Source organism: Alternaria infectoria, assembly GCF_024043175.1.
Source record: "Alternaria infectoria strain BMP 0036 chromosome Unknown scaffold_2, whole genome shotgun sequence".
Lineage (NCBI taxonomy): Eukaryota > Fungi > Ascomycota > Dothideomycetes > Pleosporales > Pleosporaceae > Alternaria > Alternaria infectoria.
Window position 1 is genome coordinate 764,134 of NW_026250691.1, and position 14,142 is coordinate 778,275.

Below are 14,142 nucleotides of genomic sequence, written 5' to 3' on the forward strand. Positions count from 1 at the left end.
CGACCCAGCCCGTCCGAAAAGTGACGGTATTCTTTTCAAAGATGACGGGTCTTAACTCGTGGGCTACTTGACTGCAGGTTTGCATGAATGAGAGATCGATCGGGTCGCCGTTGGCTGTGCGTAGCCTGCGCGTGCGCTGATTATAGAGATAGCCGCCATCCTGGGCAGCATAGTGGGTATAAATCTCATCCCGTAACTCTCGAGGCAGATCGAAAAACCCCAGCATGGCAATGTTGTAAGTGGTGACGGGTTGCGGGATAGGTTGAGTGTTCTGATGAAATGGGTGAGTGATGATGGACAACTAACGAAGGAGCGAGCCATGGACCCCACACATGTCGCCAAGAGGAAGCGGTAGCGAGAGCGCTCAACCATGAGCTGCGCTGAACGAAGTGAGACTAGCGACATCGCTGTGCCAAACAACACCGATGCCTAGAGCACTGCGTTGTCTCTGTGGCAATGCGTGCAAGTGCAAAAAGCACGAAGATTGACCGAGACAGTGTCGGTTGAACAATTGATTCGCGTGCCAACACACCTCAACCGGCATGACGTCTCTAGTGTATCGTAGGTAACCCAAACGCCATGAAAATGCAGCCTGTATAAGGATCGAGACCCATGTACACCATATGATACATTCCGTCATTGTAATCCATCCGTCTCTTCTGCACACCCGCTCATGATGCCATCACCTGAAGTTGGCTGTTCCTGGCACGTCCTTGATCTCCTCAAACTTGGTGCCCATCTTCACGACGCTGTATCTTATCAACCGAGGGTCCAAGCTCATGGTTCGCCGTAAAGCGTGCTGTGCGCGGGCGCTCGCATCGAAGCGCATAATGAAGTGGTGGCCGTAGTGGTGTGTGGTTTGCAGCTTCTTCGCTGGCTTTGGGAGGAGGAAGGTGCCCCAGTTGGAGACGCCGCGGACTACGCCTTGTTGGTCGAGGACAATCTTTCCGGCGGTTTTGGCGATTCTGGAGCATATCGGGTCAGCGTTTGGCTGGGGGTGTTGGAGGGCGAATTTACTCTTTAACTTCAGAGAGGCGGCCGGGCCGTACCTGCACTTGTCAGCATGTACTCTGTTGATCAATGCGACGCTCCTCATACCACTCCGATCATCTCGTACAGCATCTTGCCTCGTTTGCGCCGTGGTGTTGCTGCCGTCGTGCCTTCCGTCGCGAAAAGTGTTCGAATGCGGCCAACCTTTCCGTAATCGCGGAGGAGCTCCACCAATGTCTTGGCGCGTGTTATCACCTCTCCAGCGCCCGCAACTTGAAGCTTCACAACCCACACACAATTCGCTACAATGGCTGCCCGGACTTCAATCGCACGCGCTGCGCGCCAATTCACCTCCGCCGCCGCGAAGAGGCCATCACCATTCGTCTGCCAGAGGTGGCAGCAGGCGACTCAGAAGCCACGGTTATTCTCGGTATCTGCCGCACGTACGCACATCTGAAGCTCTGAGAAGCAATTGAGAAGCGAGCATGAGTCCTGACTGAGCGCAGTGAAGGAGAAGAAGTACACCGAGGACCATGAGTGGATTGAGATGTCTGCAGACGGCAAGACATGTATGCGCACCCTCCCCCACATCCCCACATCCCCATACGCTCTTACTGTCCAAGCGCTTTGTGACTGACACATCGCGCAGGCACCCTAGGTATCTCCGAATACGCGGCTAAGGCCCTCGGCGACGTCGTCTACATCGAGCTACCCCAGATCGAAATGGACGTTAGCGAAGGCGACGCCATCGGTGCTGTCGAGTCCGTCAAGTCTGCCTCAGACATCCTCACACCTATCTCTGGTACCGTCGCGGAAGTCAACTCAGCGCTGGAGCAGACTCCAGGCAATGTCAACAAGGACCCCGAGGGCGAGGCGTGGATCGCCAAGATCACCGTGTCTGGAGAGCCAAGCGGCAAGACCATGACCAAGGAGGAGTACGCCGAGTTTACTGAAGAGTAAACGTGCGGGAAGGAGTTTGAGGGAAGGAAGGATGCATGGGATACAGGCACCTAGGCGCATACTTCAACATGAAATGCGAAACTTCAGTCAGAACTTCACTCTGCGCGTACCGGCCATCGAGATCGTCGTACTTGCGATGATGACTGCAGAGAATTGACAGCAAATAGGATCGCATTAACATCCCAGGAATTTCGTATATTTCTACTCCAAACGATCCTCCTCTTCCCATGCTGTTTCCGACTCCCCAATCCTGTCCACAGCTTCAGTCACCATCTCCGAAACCTCCAAATACAGATCACGAAAAGCTTCCTCCTTCCCTCTACCCCTGCCCTCAAGTATGATCTTATCATCAACGACAAGATACATGACGTATGTGCTGTCGCGCGCAGGGCGACTACCCATCTTCCGCACACGAAAATACACGTCCGATCTGATATCCAGCTGAGGGAAGTAGCCTTGCTTATATAGCCAGGCCATATTCGCTACTCAAGAGGTCAGTAAACATACACAATATTTGAATACGGCCGATCAAGCGAAAAGCGAGGGAATTGAATGCGCGGGTCATGGTAAGGAGGGAAATACTCACTGGTCAAGCTAACATCGGACTTGGAGACCCGAAGCAAGAGCTCGTTGAATCCAATGGAGATGTCTTGTAGCGACAGATATTTGCGATCTGTATCTTGTTAGTTGATTTCGCTCTCATTAAAGTGGAGTTGGAACCAACGTACCGTTGGCATGCCATAGCCTAGTATCTTCGCGCTCTGCGACTTCCTCCGCTGACTCGGTTGAAGCAGATGGCGACTTCAGTGGGCTTTTCATGGATTCCGAGGGTTTCTCTTCTTTTCCAATACCCATGGAGAGGGCGACGTATCCCAGCATGGTCGTGGGAGGGAGCATACACAAGACGCATATCGTAGTTAAAATCATAGCTTGGTGTTGTAGATTGATGCACCAGAAGGCTTGTTGGTTTCGAAAAAGCGAGGACTGATGGTGAGTGCACACTTCGCTTATATATAACATCCAGCGCTTGATGTCTGGCTGTCGCTATGCGAACCTTGGGAGAGATGTTCAGGAAGCGAGAGTAGCCAGGTTATGTCTTCCACGCCCCAGAGACGACGGGCCAACCACACCTTCCGCAATTCATACGACCCATGAACAATTATATGGTCTCGAATGATAAGTATGGGAACTCTACAAACTTCTTCCCAGTGTCCCAAGGTTCACGTATCTCAGTCACATTACGCTTCTAACCATTCGAAAAAAGCATCTAAAAACACCCGCCCGCACCAACACCTCGATAATCCAGCTAAAAGTCTGCAAGTCGCACCGCCGCACACGTTCCTGAGGCTCAAAGCTGATCCCGAAATCTCATCAAAACTCCAACATGACGAACGGCAAAGCCATAACACCCGGCGAAAGCGCCCTCACTACAGGCCCAACTGCAGATCCCAATCGACCATCATCTCCAAGGTCCTTGGTATCAGAATTGAGAGTGCTGCTGGGAGTGATAGATTCCCGCCCGAAGCCCACTTTCGCACAATCGCAAGTCGCAGTCGAACTCAAATCGGCATTCTCACGTTATTTTATCATCTACGACGACGAGGACGACGATGATGATGATGACGAGGATGATCTTGATGAGTGGCTGAAAGAGAGCATAAGTGCGCAATCTCCCGCCCCATATCGACCCATATCTCCCCATGCCACCTTACCCTGTAGTCTTCCAAGGACAACTCGCTAACACAAAAGCCAGAGAATCTATCTTTCCTCGCCGTAAACAACCGTTTCCCTTCCAGTCTTTCGCTGAAGGACTATGCGAAGATTGACGTTTTGACCTCTCTGCGGAGTCATGATCAGTATTCGATGCTCCTGGTGCACGAGAATAAAGTTTTGGTCGAGGGACAAGCAGGCGAACATAGTAAAATGGCCAAGGGCTTGTTCAAGTCGATTGCGATGGAGGTAGGGAAGGTTATTAAGGAGAGGAAAGAGATGGGCGAGAGATGGGTCGGCCCGTGAGAGAACAAGGGGGTTTGTAGAGAGGACTGAGATGCTGGTGTTGGATATGGTGTGCATTGAAGACTTATAGCTATATACATACCAAACTACCAGTTGGATTTCACCCTCCACAATCCAACCCTCCCTTCCTTACACTTCACACATTCTACCAAAAATCTATCCAGTCCACACATTGGGTCCAGGGCAAGTATACGTAGTAGCCTTGCTACCATATGTGTCAACCATGATTCCGGGGTCACTCTGCGCCGCGTATCCGGGAATGTTCGCAAGGAAATCACCACTCGGCGAAGCACTGCCAGAACCCGTGACTTCGATTTGTGCGCACTCAGCATAAAACTGAGGTGAGTTGGCCTGGTGAAGAGCAAGAAGCTCGTGGCGAACGAGGTAGTTGCCCGGTGCGAGGGACGCGGGGACCTTGGACTCCCAGTACAAGTTCTTGAGGACCTTGGCGGTGCCCCAGCTGCGGCCCGAGAGAGGAGGTGCGGTCATGCCTTCTTGGTCGATCTAGCCAGCGTCGTTAGTAGGAGATTTGAATGTGTCAGACTTGATGATGTGTGTACCTTGAACCACTTCTTTCCAGAACCGTCGCAGCTCTTGAAGTCGCCAGAGCACTTGTACATCCAGACCATAACAGGCCCTTGCTCGTGTGTCCATTGCTTCCAGTTTGCGCGTATCTTCCCGCCGGCTGCTACCTTGGCGGAGAGGTCGGCTGAGGTGCCGCCGTTGCACATGACCTTCTTGTCGTTGACGCTCATGGTGGGGTTGTAGTCAGGCCATTGGCGTTGGATGGTCTTAGGTGAAGAGGAGGGCGAGAAGCCTTCGTATCTGAGGTGGAGGTTAGGTACTTGTCTTGATGGTCTTATTGGGGGTGGGCTTACCCAGGGTAGGTCACTCCGTCGATGACATAGCTGGTGACAGCGCCGTGGGCTGCGGCTTGGGCTGCGAGGAGCGCTGTGGGTAAGAAGACGTTTGAGAACAGCATATTGAAGGCGAATAAATGTATGCTTTGAGGTGTGATATGATCTCCATCCCGTCTGCACCCCAGCCTTATATACTCGCATCGTTGCAGCATTGCCCTGCCTCAACGCCCACCACTACTCTCCAATATCCCTCATGATCACATTACCACAGCCCACCACTCACCTCTTTCTGAAAAGCCTTGTCGCGCCCACTTCACATAAACGCGATAGTACTACCTCAATATCCACGTAATATACAAAGATGCTGTGCCCGGACCGGTTAAACACCATTGGCTGCACAACACTATACGTGCTTCGCTAGCGAGCGAGCCTCCATGTCGGCTCTTGGGTCCCGAGCCAGATCGGGAGGATGATGGGGCCGCGAGCGGTACCCCGGATGTTTAATCTGCACGCGAAGGTGGGGATGTGCGGCGTGACGAGGCACAAGGTGAATGGCGCATGTGTTGTCTTGTAAGCGACGATATTCTGGAATATGCAGATGGAAGCCACATGTGAAGCGGAAGAGGCTTTGGTAGCAGTGGGAAGTAGTTTTAATGGAGGTGTCGCTTCAGGTGCTCGTTGCGAATGAGTGCACCTGGGCAGCGACGAATGATCTCAACACCCAACCGGTAGTCGTACAATGGAGTATTGGCTTGGATTGGAAGTTGTTTTGGACGGATGAACCTCACACTTTAAGATGAAGATCATCTTCCTAGTCACCTTAGAAGGCGAGGTTCATGTTGGCTGCGCAATCGTGCTAACGACCGGCACCTGTCTGAGGTGTGAAAGCCACGTGCAGGATGCGCTTGGGCGCACTTGGTGACAGCGACTCATGGCTTGAATGCGACCTGCCATCTGTGGGGTAAGAAGCAAGGACCCCCGATGACATCATGAAAGCGATGTTAAAAGTGATGGAAGTCATGAAAGAGCACTGGAGGTGTCAGCACAAGCACCAGGCGGAGGCGCTAGCCTTCACGCTAGCTAGGCGCACCTGCCACGGGCCTTTCTTAGCACTCCGCGAGTTTCATCAACTACACATGACACAGAGAGTGCAAAGAGCAAGATCATAAAGTGGGAATTCATTGCGAAAACGACTGTGACCCAAGGCGTGGTCTGGTATCTCTCACCCTGTCCAAATTTTGCAAGGAAAAAACATAAGCGCCCTCACCGTACTAACAGATGATCTAAAAGTTCTTCGACGCTTCAACCCCCTTTCCATCTCCCCCGTGCATGATTTCTTCATCGTAGCGATCAGCATCGCTATCGGTGTAGGCGACACTGATGTCCGTGATCTCGTCGCCGACTTCCATCCAGACGTCACTGGTCGCCGGAATAGGGCTGATCTTGCACAGCGCCCAATATGTAATGCTTGCGACCAGGAAGCCAGCAAAGAAGTTGAGGTCATAGATGCGCTTCGCACCAATGGGTACGTCGCGACCGATGGCTCCTGCGAACCCGACGACGTTGATGAGGATACCCGCAATGTAGGCTGCGTAGCCGCGCCAGTGGAATCCAAGGGTGTAGTAGTAAGGACCAGTCTTCTTTCCAGAGTATAGGTCCTTGATCTGGAGGTAGCCTTTTCGGACGATGTAGTAGTCGCAGATCATGACACCCGCAATGGAGGAAAGGAAGACGGAGTAGGCAGAGAGGTAGGTTGTGAAATTGTTGGTGTCGGAGAGGAGGTTCCATGGGCACATGACGAGGCCGACGAGCGCACAGATGTATCCACCACGTCTGATACTGATCCATCGGGGTGCAAGTGCCGTCATATCAGTTCCGGCACTGATGGAGTTCGCTGCGATGTTGGTTCCGAGTTGGGCGAGCGCGAAGGCTGCGGCAATGCAGAAGACACCGAAACGTTGCGCTGAGCCACCCTCATCCAGGAAAGACTCCAGCAACTTCAAAGGATCCCAGATAGCCTCGCCGAAGATCACAGTGGATGACGATGAGACGATGATACCGATGAACGAGGTGATGGCGAATCCAATGGGGATAGTAAGCAGTTGCGGAAGGAAGGCGTTTGATGGCTTCTTCGCAAAACGGGCGAAATCAGGGTCATTGACGATCAAGGTGGCGAAGTTCGCAATGGCACTCATAATTCCGCGGACCATCATCCAGCCAAGCGCAGATCCGCTGAGTGTACCTTGTTGATGGACAATCGGGCCCAATCCCTTCGCACGAACGACGGCCCAGATGAAGAAGGCGACGCCAGCAGTCGGAACAACATAGGCCTTTACGGTAAACAGGTGGCGGATCTTGTGTACTGGCGGGTAGATGAAGGGTAGCGATCCAGCCCAAAACAGGAAGAAGGACACAAAGGCGACGGTGGTCGTGCCAGAGCTGGGGATGCCGTTGGTGATGCCACCTGTACCAGGGCCCTCAGAGTCTCGCCAGTTGTTCCAGATGGCGCGAATCATGAGGCGAACACAAGTACCGCCAATCCATGCTTGTACGCCGTACCAGATACTGGCCATGGCGGCACGGTTGAAAACGGGCCATAATGCTCCCCAGATACCGAAAGATGAACGGTTGACAACGGGGAAAGAGATGTGGTATGTTGCGCCGATACGGCCAGTCATGCAGACAAAGCAGGCAGCGATGGAGTAGCCAAGCTATCAGTTAAATCAGCGAATGTCGGTCTAGTTAATATCGATTTCCATACCCAGACACATATCCAAGATTGCCACCATGAAAGACCGTCAACGATGTTTGCGGACGAGATCATCCAGGTGTTGATATTGAAGGAGTCGGCTGCGCAGTATTAGCCTAAGTCTGTCGTTGATTGGGAAAATGTTCGACGTACCGACCCAAAAGCCCACGAAATTCCAAGCACCCCATTGACGACGCTCCGGCTCGACAGGCTTCAAATCGTGGTTGAAGAGCATAAGCTGCGCTGTGGTGAGGTTGGGTTCGCTCTCCACGGCGAGCTTATCGGCCCAGTATGCGACCTTTGAGTTCTTGACTTTCTCCATGATCAGGCTATAGGAGAAGAAACCTTCGTCGCTGGAATGGTGAAGAGTCGAGGTTGCAACAGGCCTTATGAAGCTTTCGCTTCGGCTGCTCGAAGCCGCTGCTTGGTAGGATTCAAGATCCCCGCTCGGATGACGTGGGGTGCTGTCAGAAGCGAGTGAAGGTCTTGGTACGCCTAGTCTTGGTGAGGGTTGTTGGTGGAGGAGTGGCTGACGTTCAGGATCCACGATGGGTGGCGTCTGAGAGTAGTTGTGAATTATGAAAGAGGTGATTAGATAGGCGCACTACTGCATGAGCGAATGTCGACGATGCTGAGGCTCCCATCTGGGGCACGCCCCATCTTAAATATCAGGAACGACTTCGCGCACCTCAAGATCTACCCTGGGTCCACTCCACGCCTAGGTGCTAAAGTGCCTCCGCATCGGAACGCTTCATGGTTGTGGTGGTTGACTGGTAGGCCCGTTCCGGTAGCCTTATCTTCGAGTTGCGATAGCCCACGCGGTGAGCTCCACCAAGATGCTCGCTGCAATTGCGCCACGAAAAGTCCCGACGACCAGCCCCGTGTGATTCGCATCTGCACCCTGCATAGTCTCCGAGGATGAAGATGCAGACTTTGCAGAATTTGGGTTCTGGGCGTGTGAAGGATGGCAAGGCAAGTGGGTGGATTTCCGCGGATGACGCAGCGCCATCGTAACAACGGTATCGCGTGCCCGTCCAGGGTGTGTACAGATGTCTTGGGGACCATGCACGTCTGCACAGCTATCTCCGCGATAGGAGCCCTGCAGACAGAAATTTCGCTACTCTTTGACTCGATAGAAACATGTCACCACGTCCCTGGGCCCGGAGAAACTCTCTATCTCGCAGCACCCGACGCCATGATGGTTCGAGGTTGCGTCTCTGCGTTCGCTTGGGATGGTTAGCTGGGGTGCTATGGCAGGGAAGGGATAGCGGTTCTGCGGCAGGGAGATAAAGCCAATGTGGGGTATAACGGGGCGCCGCCCCAGCCACTCAGCGGCCGCCATGTCCAGTTTACTCGATGTCATCGAGTAAACCGTCGGGCTGCTTATAACATACCTCAACCGCCAGCTTCCCTGCCTCAAGGCTCAGCTGTGAGCTTCGGCTTGCCAATCCCACTACCGTTGGCAACGACTTGCATGGTCATGCGCTTGTACATGCCTCTTGCGCGCTGAAGGCATCGCGCCAGCCGACTTCGCCAGCCTCGATTTTTCCCGGACTCGTATACCTCTTCGAGCTTTTCGATGGCTCGCATCAGCCTAGGTGGTTTCGGCGACGCCATGCTGAGTGTGGGAGTCGCATGGTAGTACATTTTGCCCACGCCGAAATCGTTCTACATGCTTAGGAGTTTCGTATGGTACAAGCTACAGGCTGATCGCGTGCACTGGGAGTAGCGTGCAATGGGAGTATGATGCACTAACCGACACTGCCCAGGTGTCTACAACAAAACGGAGACACACACTGAAGCGATGCGTCAAAGGAGCCGACTATCGTTAATGGAAGGCACGTGGTCAAGTGGCAGTCGCTTCCAACCTTGGAAGTTGACAATCGATAGCACCTTCCTAGGCGTGTCGAGTCCCGAGGTTTTCCCAAAGACCATCACGTGGCTGAAGAACAACACGACCCTACCCTTCAACTCTCTCGGACATTCGGACATGCAGCATCTCAGATCCCATTGAAATCTCCGCTGTTTCCAATCCCGAACGGAGGCCAAGATGTTCTATGCCTTGCGCGTTTACAACCACCATCTCACGATGAACGCGCAGATCGGAAACATCTACCGAACAATGGCTGAAGTCGATACACCATGTCGAGATTGTTGCGCGTCCATCAAACAATATACGCCGGCTGGGGCCGTTTGTCTATCGGGCCGTTGAAAAATGCCCCAAATATGCAGCCTGGCTGAGTGAGGTTGTTTCGCACGTTGGCGTGTTTCAACGCCCGCTCGATGTAATTTCCCGTCCACAAGATCACAGTTCTAGACATGACGTTCACTGGAGCGTCCAAGATTGTTTCGCTTTAATGTGCAAGTGGAGATATCATAGCGTCTATTAGGAACGTATTGATTCGTGACTACCGATCATTCTAGAGATGCCTATTCATACCCAATTCCCAAAGTCGTGACGGTCATCCTAAACGCCGTGAAAGAGAGCGAGCCACCCATTGCTGAAGCAAAACAAAAGGCATTAACCCAAAGACTTCGTCCTTGTCTTCCCCTTCTAGTGGTAACCGTTGCCGTGCTTCGGCTTCTTGTGCTTGTCCTCGAGCTTTGAACCAAGGATGGAGCCCGCTATGGCTCCAATAATGCCGTGACCGCCCATCTTGTTGCCTCCGAAGTAGCCAGCTGCACCGCCACCTAGAGCACCCATGAGGCCTCGGTCGCCTTCAGCCTGCATATTGGGGTCTGTGGCGCCGTACTGCTGTCCTTGCTGCGGCTGGCCGTACGCATTGTGGCCCTGCGGGTACTGGTCTGCAGCGTATGCGCCCTGCTGCGGGAACTGTCCTGATGGTGCTTGACCAGGGTACTGGCCTTGTGGAGGGTATTGCTGTTGCTGACCATATCTGTAATCGAATTAGTACAGAGACAGCTGCATTGTAAAGTATCCTCTCTTACCCTTGCTGTTGCTGGTCGTATGGCGCTACTTGCTGGCCATGCTGGAAGCCGCCGTGAGCAGGCGCACCATACTGCTGGTTATAGCCTTGCTGTTGGTAGCCCTGCTGTTGCTGGTCATAGTAGCCCTGGCCTTGTTGCGGCGGGTAGCCTTGTTGCTGGTAGCCACCCTGTTGTCCATAGCCTTGTTGGGGCGGGTATTGGCCTTGGGGCGGGTATTGCTGATAGCCCTGGTTGTATTGATCGTAAGGGCCAGACATGATGCGCGTGTGTGTTTGTAGGACAGGAAAGGTGAGTAGACGCTGGTGTTGCGCTGATGAGGGGTCGATTGAGGGGTGGTTGACGTAAGATTGGGGGCGAGTACGGAATACGGGGTACGGGTTGATGTGTGAATGAGGCAAGAGCGTCACAAGAGGAACATCAGAGTCTTATACCTACAGTACTGCCTCCTATTGCCGCAGCACCCAACAAGATCTGCTGACTACCAGATCCGATGACTGAACAATTCATCGCGTCTTTGGGGGCGGAGCTGCACTCAGCCTCAGCCACCCAGAGGTCAAGCTCGTCCGGCAGCCACGGCCAGTTCGGCGCGAACGAACCGCCCACGACTCAACGCCGCATCATCCGTCGTGCAATTCCTAGCGGTGCGCAATTCGAGCGCTGCGCATGTTGACGTAATGCGACTTGCCTTTTATTGTTTCCAATCGAGATGTACTGACCATCCTAGAGAGCGATCGCGGCAAGGCTGGCTTGGCTAGCCTCAGGAAACACTCTCTTCCGCAAGCCCACCAAACCTTCTTGCGAAACACTGTGTGCCTCTTGTCCACCCAAGAAATTGGCCTCGGCCGGATTCTCGCGAAAGCCTGGTCCCCAGCACCGCCGCATCGCGCTACCGGAAAAGGCACATTGTGGAGCCCAACAGCAATCCACGCCATCCGAGGCGCAGCAGTCTCTGCAGTCCGCGGACTAAGTGTGGCGTCGTCATATGCAAGCTGTACGACATCGCGCATTTGGCCGAATCCCAGAGCATCTTGTAATATGCGGGGAATTATCAAAGGGATTAAGCTCTACTAAACCTCACATTGGGCTTTCGACATCCAATATCTGTACGTCGGTCGTCGGTCTCACGACTCAACCCCTGTGGCGTTTGATCGTCCCCGGAAACGGGAGCTGAAACCTGACCATGGCGCCCTGAGACGACTTTAAGACAGCCCCCCAAACCTTGCACGAGCATTTTGTTCTCGATCATGGCACATCTTACCCCATTGAGGGTAATTAAGCGCATTCAGGGTTATGGAATCTCGCCATTTGGATCACTGCCGGCATCGCAATTGCTGCTAAACACTCCGTAATGATCATAGCGGCGCATCCACATCTTCGCGTCTCCCCAAACTGACATGGGACCAGCAGCGACTCACTGCTAGTGTCATTCATGCGCGCTCATATCCCACCCCTCCCGCTATTCGCATGAACGTGTCTCGTCTTGAGCGTTCGCCCAGCCTTTCGTTGCACCTTTGCTGACTTTGCTTTCCCTTCTGTCCTTCGTTCCGCAGGCCGGCTTGTTGCTAATCACTTACATACATTCGCTCATCACCCTTTCCTATCGACTACGCTGGTCGCGGTCCTACAGGCTCTCGACTCAAACACTACCTTCGATCACGACAACCTTACATCGCTGGACGAGTTTGCGGATTATGTCTGGTGGAGAAATCGAGACGCTGGAAGATTGAGAGGGGCTTTCCCTATTTGACGCCATCGCATACCGAACGCAATGCCCGCTCCATGGCGCCGTGGAGTTTACGACAAGGTGGATTATGTTGTAGTGGAAAGAGACGGTGTTGAGAACGAGATTGAGTTGGTGGAGGACGAGCCTACGCCCACGCTGAACCGACTATCACGAGCAAGACGTCAGGAGCCAAGCCCTACAGATGGAGACTACGACAGCGACTCTGACGACGACGATTACCCCGAGAACCCGACCATGACGCCTATGACAACACCTTCGCTGATGATACCGTCCGGAAGTGCAGCAGTAAGCGGCATCGCGCCAAAATATGGACTTGACTAACAAGCGCAGATGTTGGTCACAATGACTCTCAGTGGTCTGGAGCCAGAGGCTACGACACCTGCCTTGGCTGAGAGTGACCCCACGGAGACCATCGTGATTGCCATGCCACCGCCCAGACCCCATCATGACCGCCCCATCTCCCAGACGACTGAGCACCTGCTCATTGCTGCTGGTTCAATCGGTACGTTGAAGTCATGGTGCTTCTTGAAACGTATACTGACATACTCCAGGTGCGACTATCATCATTGTCATGGTCGTTCTCGCCATGTACACAATGAAGAAACGAGGTCTTACATTCAAAGACGTAATTCAGCAAGGCAAGCAGCAGCTCCGTCGCGGATCCCCACCTCCACCACCATCGAGATACGGTCAGGATAAGAAGCAGTTCGATGATGGATACGCGTATGGCATGAACGACTCTTTCCGCGCGCCTCAACCGACAGTCGCACCTGTACGATCTAGTTCGCTCTCTTCGCAGAAACGATTGCGAGACCTCGAGCGAAGTGACAGCTTCAACCAGCCTCCGACTCGGGATGGAAACATGAGCTTCTACGATGACACACCGTCGCGTGCAAACTCGCATCGTCGAAATGACAGTGCAACACCTTCATCACCGCTTTTGCCCATAGAGGGGCGACGGCAAAGTAACTCGACTCGCAACACCAGATCTTTGGATGGTGACGAAGAGTCGCTGCGATACCCTGAACCTCAGGAGCAGACTAGAAACCTGCCTCCTCCTCCATCATTCCGTCAGTTCTTGTCGAACCGTCCTTCAATCTCTCAACGACCCGGTTTCGGCGGTGCATCCGCAGCAGCCGCAGCCGCCGGTGGTGGCATGGCCAGCAGATTCAGCTGGACAAACTCCCAAGCTCCTCAAACCCCGCACGACCCCTCTCGCGACACTGCCACCCAGCCCCTTGGCCGTGACAGCTTCGTGACAACGCGATCCTCCGTTCCTCGTTTCCGCACTGTCGACTCTTGGGTAAACCAGCAATCCAACCGCGTCGAGGAGCAACGCCTCAAGCAGCAATTCCGCATGACGCAGTCTACCACATACTCTGAAGACGAGGTTCCCGAGATGCCAGCCCTACCGTCCTCCGTCCCCAAAAACGCAAGCGGCATAACCAGGCAACCGAGTGCTGCGGGTCTAAGCCGCAATGGCAGCAAGAGTGGTCTAGTAGGAAGGGACATCAAGCACCAGAGACACGATACCCAGACGACGGCCCCAATCTTCAAGGCACACCCAGGCACGGAAGTGCGCTTCAGCACACGCAGCGCTGTTCCTTCTGAGATCTTGGATAGGGGACGGGACAATGTCGCCCTATGAGCATCGCTGCGCCGTTGTTATCAACCACTTCGTGTCTAACCTGTACAATCAAGTCATATTTCCTTACCAGTACCCCGTCAGCGTCGTCACTTCTCCAGCATCAGCATGTTTTCTTGCATTTCCGAGCGCGGCATCAGGGGGACTTGGGGGTTCGGGACAAAACGGGATGGCAACCAAACAAACAAGCAGTTCACCACCGGAAACCAGGAACCATTCAACTATAACA

At 53.6% G+C, this 14,142-nt stretch overlaps 7 protein-coding genes across 7 annotated transcripts; 2 read left to right on the forward strand and 5 right to left on the reverse strand.

The window, feature by feature from the left end:
- Positions 1 to 682: 682 nt before the first annotated feature.
- J4E92_001698 (uncharacterized protein) lies at positions 683 to 1,122 on the reverse strand (the record flags this gene model as incomplete). The annotated part of the gene is made up of 3 exons (XM_051493109.1): positions 683 to 965; positions 1,018 to 1,049; positions 1,099 to 1,122. The coding sequence occupies 3 exons, from the start codon at positions 1,120 to 1,122 to the stop codon at positions 683 to 685; spliced, it is 339 nt and encodes a 112-aa protein (XP_051356340.1).
- Positions 1,123 to 1,297: 175 nt separating this feature from the next.
- Positions 1,298 to 1,950, forward strand: J4E92_001699 (uncharacterized protein; the record flags this gene model as incomplete). Its single annotated transcript, XM_051493110.1, has 3 exons — positions 1,298 to 1,433; positions 1,497 to 1,559; positions 1,640 to 1,950. The coding sequence occupies 3 exons, from the start codon at positions 1,298 to 1,300 to the stop codon at positions 1,948 to 1,950; spliced, it is 510 nt and encodes a 169-aa protein (XP_051356341.1).
- Positions 1,951 to 2,151: 201 nt separating this feature from the next.
- On the reverse strand, positions 2,152 to 2,829 carry J4E92_001700 (uncharacterized protein; the record flags this gene model as incomplete). The annotated part of the gene is made up of 3 exons (XM_051493111.1): positions 2,152 to 2,432; positions 2,537 to 2,623; positions 2,679 to 2,829. 3 exons carry the CDS (start codon positions 2,827 to 2,829, stop codon positions 2,152 to 2,154), a joined length of 519 nt encoding a protein of 172 aa, XP_051356342.1.
- Positions 2,830 to 4,122: 1,293 nt separating this feature from the next.
- On the reverse strand, positions 4,123 to 4,948 carry J4E92_001701 (uncharacterized protein; the record flags this gene model as incomplete). The annotated part of the gene is made up of 3 exons (XM_051493112.1): positions 4,123 to 4,470; positions 4,527 to 4,791; positions 4,845 to 4,948. The coding sequence occupies 3 exons, from the start codon at positions 4,946 to 4,948 to the stop codon at positions 4,123 to 4,125; spliced, it is 717 nt and encodes a 238-aa protein (XP_051356343.1).
- A 1,161-nt stretch (positions 4,949 to 6,109) lies between these two features.
- J4E92_001702 (uncharacterized protein) lies at positions 6,110 to 7,897 on the reverse strand (the record flags this gene model as incomplete). The annotated part of the gene is made up of 3 exons (XM_051493113.1): positions 6,110 to 7,537; positions 7,588 to 7,676; positions 7,729 to 7,897. The coding sequence occupies 3 exons, from the start codon at positions 7,895 to 7,897 to the stop codon at positions 6,110 to 6,112; spliced, it is 1,686 nt and encodes a 561-aa protein (XP_051356344.1).
- A 2,232-nt stretch (positions 7,898 to 10,129) lies between these two features.
- J4E92_001703 (uncharacterized protein) lies at positions 10,130 to 10,781 on the reverse strand (the record flags this gene model as incomplete). The annotated part of the gene is made up of 2 exons (XM_051493114.1): positions 10,130 to 10,472; positions 10,525 to 10,781. 2 exons carry the CDS (start codon positions 10,779 to 10,781, stop codon positions 10,130 to 10,132), a joined length of 600 nt encoding a protein of 199 aa, XP_051356345.1.
- Positions 10,782 to 12,292: 1,511 nt separating this feature from the next.
- J4E92_001704 (uncharacterized protein) lies at positions 12,293 to 13,916 on the forward strand (the record flags this gene model as incomplete). Its single annotated transcript, XM_051493115.1, has 3 exons — positions 12,293 to 12,553; positions 12,599 to 12,770; positions 12,820 to 13,916. 3 exons carry the CDS (start codon positions 12,293 to 12,295, stop codon positions 13,914 to 13,916), a joined length of 1,530 nt encoding a protein of 509 aa, XP_051356346.1.
- Positions 13,917 to 14,142: the final 226 nt, after the last annotated feature.